The 7120-nt window shown below is 42.0% G+C and overlaps 1 protein-coding gene across 1 annotated transcript in view; it reads left to right on the top strand.

The window, feature by feature from the left end:
* Nucleotides 1-7120, top strand: part of nfkb1 (nuclear factor of kappa light polypeptide gene enhancer in B-cells 1) — an 86507-nt gene that overhangs the window by 33245 nt on the left and 46142 nt on the right. Inside the window, exons 9-14 of the mRNA XM_063189689.1 lie at nucleotides 112-203; nucleotides 1420-1558; nucleotides 2001-2165; nucleotides 3510-3628; nucleotides 3881-4034; nucleotides 5158-5299. Coding sequence (XP_063045759.1) covers nucleotides 112-203; nucleotides 1420-1558; nucleotides 2001-2165; nucleotides 3510-3628; nucleotides 3881-4034; nucleotides 5158-5299 — 811 coding nt within the window. The remainder of the gene's footprint in view (nucleotides 1-111; nucleotides 204-1419; nucleotides 1559-2000; nucleotides 2166-3509; nucleotides 3629-3880; nucleotides 4035-5157; nucleotides 5300-7120) is intronic.

Genomic DNA, 7120 nt, shown 5'->3' with positions numbered 1-7120 from the left:
TTCTATTTATACTACCGGTATTTATTGCTGATTGATGGAGACTGGGACTGCAAACTTAATTGCCCACTAATAAAGTTTTCTGAATCTGAATGTGTTTGTACGTATATGCAGACGACATCCAAGTGCGCTTCTATGAAGAGGGGGACACGGGCCTGGTCTGGGAGGCCTTTGGGGACTTCTCGCCTACCGATGTCCACAGACAGGTCAGTATGCCCGGCCTGAATGCCCTCACCCTTTGCCTCCATGCAAATCCTGAAGCAAGGTAGTGAAAGAGGAACACTATGAGTGCGTTGCAATATGCGGCCTTGCCTCCTCCACTTGTGCTTGTCTCCTCGCCCCACCTCCTGGCCCCTCCTCCGTGGAGAAAACAATAAAGTTTCCCAGCTGTCAGCCTAGCCACAACAACTTTTGAGGGACTGTTTTTCATTCACCATCCCAATTGCAAATGAGAAGAAGGCTTTACAATTGAGCTTTTGAAAGATATTGAAATATAATGCTGTGGTCAGTGATGTCATCATGACATATTACTTCCTGGTACGAGGAGACAAGCACAAGTGGAGGAGGCAAGGCTGCATATTGTAACGCACTCTGAGTGACCGCTCTTGTTTTCAGAATCAGTACACACCAATCTACTATGTGCTTTGCTTAACCCTTTCATGTAGAGGCCCTGTTATAACCTTATTGTCACCTAAAATGGTAATGACCATGTCTTAAACTGTCAATTAAGACTCTGGGTAATGTCATAGCAATCGACATTCTAACTCACCAGACATAAATCCCCATTGAAAATGAATGGGATGTTATGTCTGGTGAATTAGAATGCCCATAACCACAAAATCACCTAAACATGAAATGGAGTGTGGGTCACCAGACCAAACAAACAAAAACAGCTGAGAGCAAAGCATCAAGGATATCTGGGCTTCCATAACTCCCATACAATGTCCTGCCATTGACTTCAATGTTAAATGCAGCATTGCAGTTACAGCTTATAACCAAGTTTTGAGTATTGAAATGTAATTTAGAAGGTACCAAATGCCAACAGTATTGATGTACATGGGAAAAAGACAGAAATTTGGATTACAACACTACAAAACTGTTTTGTGTAATAATTTGGAACAGAGCATTTTGGGAATTTTAGGTTTTTTTATTTTAAAACATACCGTTATCATTGGAAGGTTCATTCAAAAACGTTTTAATTGTACTCTAATGGCTGATGACTTGAAAATTATGACGACTGTCATACATATTGATTATTTGGGGAAATGTCATTTGCGTAATAATGTGGAATGCGGTGTACACTTAATGCACTAAATACATCACCATGACACATATCACATGTACGTTTTTGAATACACATTTTTTGAATATCACGTCAAACAAATGCAGTATGTTTCTTGTGCTTCCGTTTTTTTTTTGCAGTTTGCTATAGTTTTCAAGACGCCAAAGTACAGAGACTTGAACCTCCAGAAGCCGACCTCTGTATTTGTGCAACTGAAGAGGAAGTCAGACAACGAAACCAGCGAGCCAAAGCCATTCACCTACCATCCACAGATCATAGGTGACTAACACACTGATGTCATCCCTGTACACTTTGGTACAGTTTCGATTCGAGCAAACACAAGATGCACGTAGAAAGAGTCAGTGTGTTTGGGTGAAAAACCTCAGAGCACTTAACCACTTTTTTTTTAATTTATTCTGATGTATTATTCTATTATCTGTCACTTGAGTCAATTGGCCAATTGTTGAGTTTGTTTGTTTTGTTGCTAGCTGTACGTAGTTGTTTTATAAAGAATTCACACGTCATGACGTCATTACTACAGATGTTCACAAAGATGAGATTTCTATGGAAGAAGTTTTTTTTTCAGTAGAAATTTGAGTAAGTAAGTTGGTGTGTTGGTGTACAGTACTTGGGAACGGAAGTCAATGAATTTCTCTGAATTTCCCCTGTGCTCTCTCCTCCCGTGTCCCGCATATTCACCTCCTCTTCCTCCTCCCCCTAGACAAAGAGGAGGTGCAGAGGAAGAGGCAGAAGACACTGCCCAACTTCTCGGACTACAACGGCCCAGGTGGAGCCGGGGGCATGTACCGAGGAGGAGGGGGAGGGGGAGGCGGAGGCTCGGCCGCTGGAGGAGGGGGGTCCGGATCGGTAGGGGGAGGAGGTGGAGGTAAGATTACTACTCTTCATCATTGTCATCACCTCAGGGGTGCGTTTTTCGAAAGCGTAATTGTTAGCAGTTGGCAACTTGGGTAGTTGTCAATGGGAAATTGCATTGCAAACAACAAAGTAGTTAACGTAGTTAGCAACTATGGTTTCGAGAAATGCACCCCAGATCTGTTATTAGATATTATGTTGTTTCTTTTTTTGCTCAATTTGTAATCTATTTTGGTTTGACACTGTCCAGCACTTCTCACTGATAAAATGATCATTTAATAATCGTCTTACATATCTTAGTCTGGTGACCCGCCCATAACACTTCTCTTCGATCGTATTCATGGTCTGGAGGTTCTGTTCTGGGGAGGGTTTTAGTCGTCCACCAGGCCAGTGTTTCCCAACCAGGGGTACGTGTACCACTAGGGGTACGCGAGCACACCTCAAGGGGTACGCGGAAAAAAATAATAATAACAAATATATTGAGTGTAGTCACATTGGGATAGAGGAACAGAGCCTGAATGAGGGCGAGGGGGTACTCATCGTATGAAAAAGTTGCTAAGGGGGTACGCAGGACAAAAAAGGTTGGGAAGCACTTCACTAGGCGGCCGGCCAATAGGAGAACGATTGGGTGAGAGCTGTCCAATCGTTTCAAACCAGAACTGCGTACAATCCTCCCGCCCTTCTAATCGCTTCAGATCAAAGAGCCTCCAGACCATGAATAGGAATGAAGATTAGTATTATGGGCGGTCATACCAGGCTAACGTATACATGCTAGATAATAGATATTCTATCCTATTTTAAAGGGATACTGTGCAGGAAATGGTCAAAAAGGGTACTGCAACTATGCTGTTCATTGAAAATGGGCTGCCTATTGCCAAATTTGATATTTACTTGAAAGTTTACTAAGTAATAAACAAATATTTTCTAGTATGGTCCAAGTACAGTAATTTTTGCAGCTAAAAATGGCTATTTTTGGAAATTCAAAGTGGTGGACCATGGAGAAGATCCCCCTTTTCATGTATGAAAAATGCAATTTTCCCAGTCATAATGAATACTTACTGTAGAATTTGATGGTGTTGGTAAGTATTCATGAAAAAGGTAACATTAGTGAATGGGCAGCATGAATTCTGGAAATAAACAACTAAAAATCTCACACAGTGTCCCTTTAAAGGAGGCCTATGCCATGTTATTGAAATATTAGTAATATTTGTGTTATGTTTTTTTAAAAAAAACTCACTGTGTATGCTCTGGGGTTGAATGCCGTGTTTTAGGTAATGTGGGGAAATTCTGGTTGCTTTTTCTCTCTTAATTTCACAATGATTTAATTATTTCCCATTCACAATGGCACAATTTACAGGAGGCTACGGATACCCCGGCTACTATCAGAACTACACTGGCTCTGGCTATACGTACACACAGGGAATGGGAGGAGGAGGGGGCGCCAATATCAAGCATGGTGAGTCTCACACACCTGCGGTGTCACTCACCCGTTAGAGATGGTGTATCACAAAACATGTAGTAGTTACATCAAAATATCAGTCGTGCGTGCGTGACTTGTCTTTGACTTTGACCTACTATTTTAAGCACCTTGCCAAATTCCGAATGATGCGGTACAATTCCCTCTCAATTTGGAACAATATTTCATGGAGAAGTGATGGGATGTTTTGATTTGATCTGTTTGTGCTTTCCTTTCTGTTGTGTGTACTAGCATCGGCTCAGACGGCTGAGGATGACTGTGATGATAACGACAGCGATGGTGATGACGATGACCCAGCCTCAGGAGGGGTGGTCCGGCTGGCCGGTCCCCCTGAGGGGAATCTCAGAGTGGGGCAACAGCCGCCATTGGAGGAGACGCACAGTCAGGCAGACGGGATGCACACAGGTGAACTGAACTGAACTGGACTGACCCTGAACCCCTTCAGAAACGGCCCGTGTTATTACATTACATTACATTGCACTTAGCTGACGCTTTCAGTTATTCAAAGCGACTTACAGTTACTATTTTTCAGGGTATTGGTTACAGCCCCTGGAGCAATGTGGGGTTAGGTGCCTTGCTCAAGGGCACTTCAGCCATGGATGGAGATATAGGGAGAGGTCAGGGGGGATTCGAACTTGCAACCCCTTGATTGAAAGACCAACTCTCTTACCACTAGGCCACGGCTGCCACGGCTGTGTTATATTTATATCAGTTGTTTCTAGAATGGCAATGACCAAGTCTTCATGTATTACTAAAGGCCCTGTGCACTGCCATAGTGGTGTAGCTCTGTTGTAGTAAGGTTTTTTTTCAATGACCATTACAATGTTCCAGTGGTGGAACAAGATGTGTTAAGGGGCTACCTAGTGACAACAGTTTGGCTGATACAATTCATTTATTTATTTTGATCAAGATTAGAGTTCGGTGATCGGAATTGTGTTTAATTGGCTGAACTGAGCAGAATCGCATGACAAAAGATGAGATGTGGTACTTAACTGTATTTGGGCACTCTGGACACGAGAAAGAAGACACACAGTGCGCATCACAGAATAAAAAGATGAGTTTTGAAAATAAATGTGAGTAGCCACAAGAACACACTCAGGCAGCATAGATCCTGATTCCTGATAGATTCCTGATTCATAGATACAGATTTCTAAGCTTTACAACGATACCTTACTGGCAGAAATCTGGTGATATCTGATGAATGTATGGCCTTTTGAATGTGTTTATGTCTTTAAGTAGAAAACAGAGCTCTGAAGATTTATCTTGCCCATAGAAAAGACATTCAGATAGCCCTTTTAATGTCAAAATATTAGCTTTTAGATAAACCATTACTATTTTCTGAGGCATTGAGTAGCTTCTTCAAAACCTCAGCTTCTGCACACATTCTGCAAAAAAAGGGGGGAAAAATCTTTAATGTTAAATTGTGTGTGTGTGTGTGTGTGTGTGTGTGTGTGTGTGTGTGTGTGTGTGTGTGTGTGTGTGTGTGTTGTGTTTGTCGCCCCTGACTGTCGCCACTGCTTTTGTTCAGTGAGTCTGCTGGAGTCTCGGCTGGCAGACCTGGCGGAGAGACACGCACTCGCTCTGTTCCACTACGCCGTCTCCGGAGACCCCTGCGCACTGCTGGCTCTACAGCGCCCCCTCATGACCGCTCAGGACGAGGACGGAGACACGTGCGTATTACATTACATTACTATCTGGGCTTGACATTAACTTCTTTGCTTATTGGCCACTGTGGCTAGGGGGTTTCCTTGAGTCAGTAGTCACTTGGCCTTTCTACTAGCAACAGATTTGTTATCGTTTTTTCTTGATTTATTTAACCTTTCTTTAACCAGGAAGTGGTCCCATTGAGTTAGAGATGGGTCAGAGACTCCTGGCCTTTACCATGATACTGTCTGTCTAAGCTCAGAAGATGAAGTGCTAAAGCGGGAAGATCAGTGCCCCCTGGCTTCCTACATGAAAAGAAATCAGATAGGTTAAATTGAGCTTCAAGGAACAGAGCACCCTCTTTTGATTTTCATATTTGCAGTATTTCCCAGCATTATTCATGAATGTGCAAATCGTTTTCTTCTCAGTGTTTTCAGTACTTAGATTTATTGAATCAGAATTATTAGCATAGCTTAGCATAATCACTGGAAGTAACTGGTAACTTTAGAAAAGTCAAGTTCAAGCCACAAGTTCAAGCCACAAGGGATCACTGGACGTAATTAAATTGCCGTTTTACACTCTGGTGAATTATATATTAATTTTAAAGTGGTTTATAAGTACATTTGATTATGTTTTATTTTATACCATAGCCTTGCATTGCTATGCTTAATTTGGCTATACTGTAAAACAACAATGCAAACCCATAGACAAAAACTAGACTGCCTGTGCAGTCGCCTTCGACTGCTTAAGGTATATCCCCGAAACGCGACGCCTCCAGTCCCCCATCATTCCTACCACTCCCGTCCACCATTTCGTAAACGTATATGATACATACAGACGTGACATGACGTGCATAGGCTTAAAACCAAACGACTATTGTGAAAATGAAGCAAAAAATGGGGCAAATGGTAATACTGTTTTAATGGTTCAGTGGATATACCACATTAGGTACAGTGTAATAACCAGTGTAACAATATTTAATACAATGTAATTGTTTTACTTACATCATGTGGTATTACATGGTATTGCATATTGTTACACTGGTATTACACTATATTACATGGTATCGCATACTGTTACACTCGTTATTACACTGTACCTGATATTGCATATTGTTACACTGGTATTACACTAGTATTACATGGTACTAAATATTGTTACATTGGTTATTACACTGTACCTAACACTGAAATGGTGAACCATTAAAATAAGGTGTTACCGGGCAAATCAATCCACCCAGTCAGAAGTTATGGGCCAAAAGAAAATTCCGCCATTTTGAAAGTGTTGTCTTCCAAACTCGAATCAGTTCATGAACCTACCCTAGAGCATTCACACACAAAATCTGGGACAAATCCATCCACCCGGTCAGTAGTTATGGGCCAAACAATAATTCGGCCATCTTGAATTCAGCCATCTTGAAAGTGTTGACCTCCAAACTCGAATCAATTCATGAACCTACCCTAGAGCATTCACACACCAAATCTGGGACAAATCCATCCACCCAGTCAGTAGTTATGGGCAAAACAATAATTCGGCCATCTTGAATCCAGCCATCTTGACAGTGTTTGACCTCCAAACTCGAATCAGTTCATGGACCTACCCTAGAGCATTCACACACCAAATCTGGGACAAATCCATCCACCCGGTCAGAAGTTATGGACCAAACAAAAATTCAGCCATCTTGAATTCGGCCATCTTGAAAGTGTTGACCTCCCAACTCGAAGCAGTTCATGAACCTACCCTAGAGCATTCACACACCAAATCTGGGACAAATCCATCCACCCGGTCAGAAGTTATGGACCAAACAAAAATTCGGCCATCTTGAATTCGGCCATCTTGAAAGTGTT

This window comes from Engraulis encrasicolus, chromosome 23 (assembly GCF_034702125.1).
Source record: "Engraulis encrasicolus isolate BLACKSEA-1 chromosome 23, IST_EnEncr_1.0, whole genome shotgun sequence".
NCBI lineage: Eukaryota > Metazoa > Chordata > Actinopteri > Clupeiformes > Engraulidae > Engraulis > Engraulis encrasicolus.
This window is presented reverse-complemented; position numbering and strand designations above follow the sequence as displayed.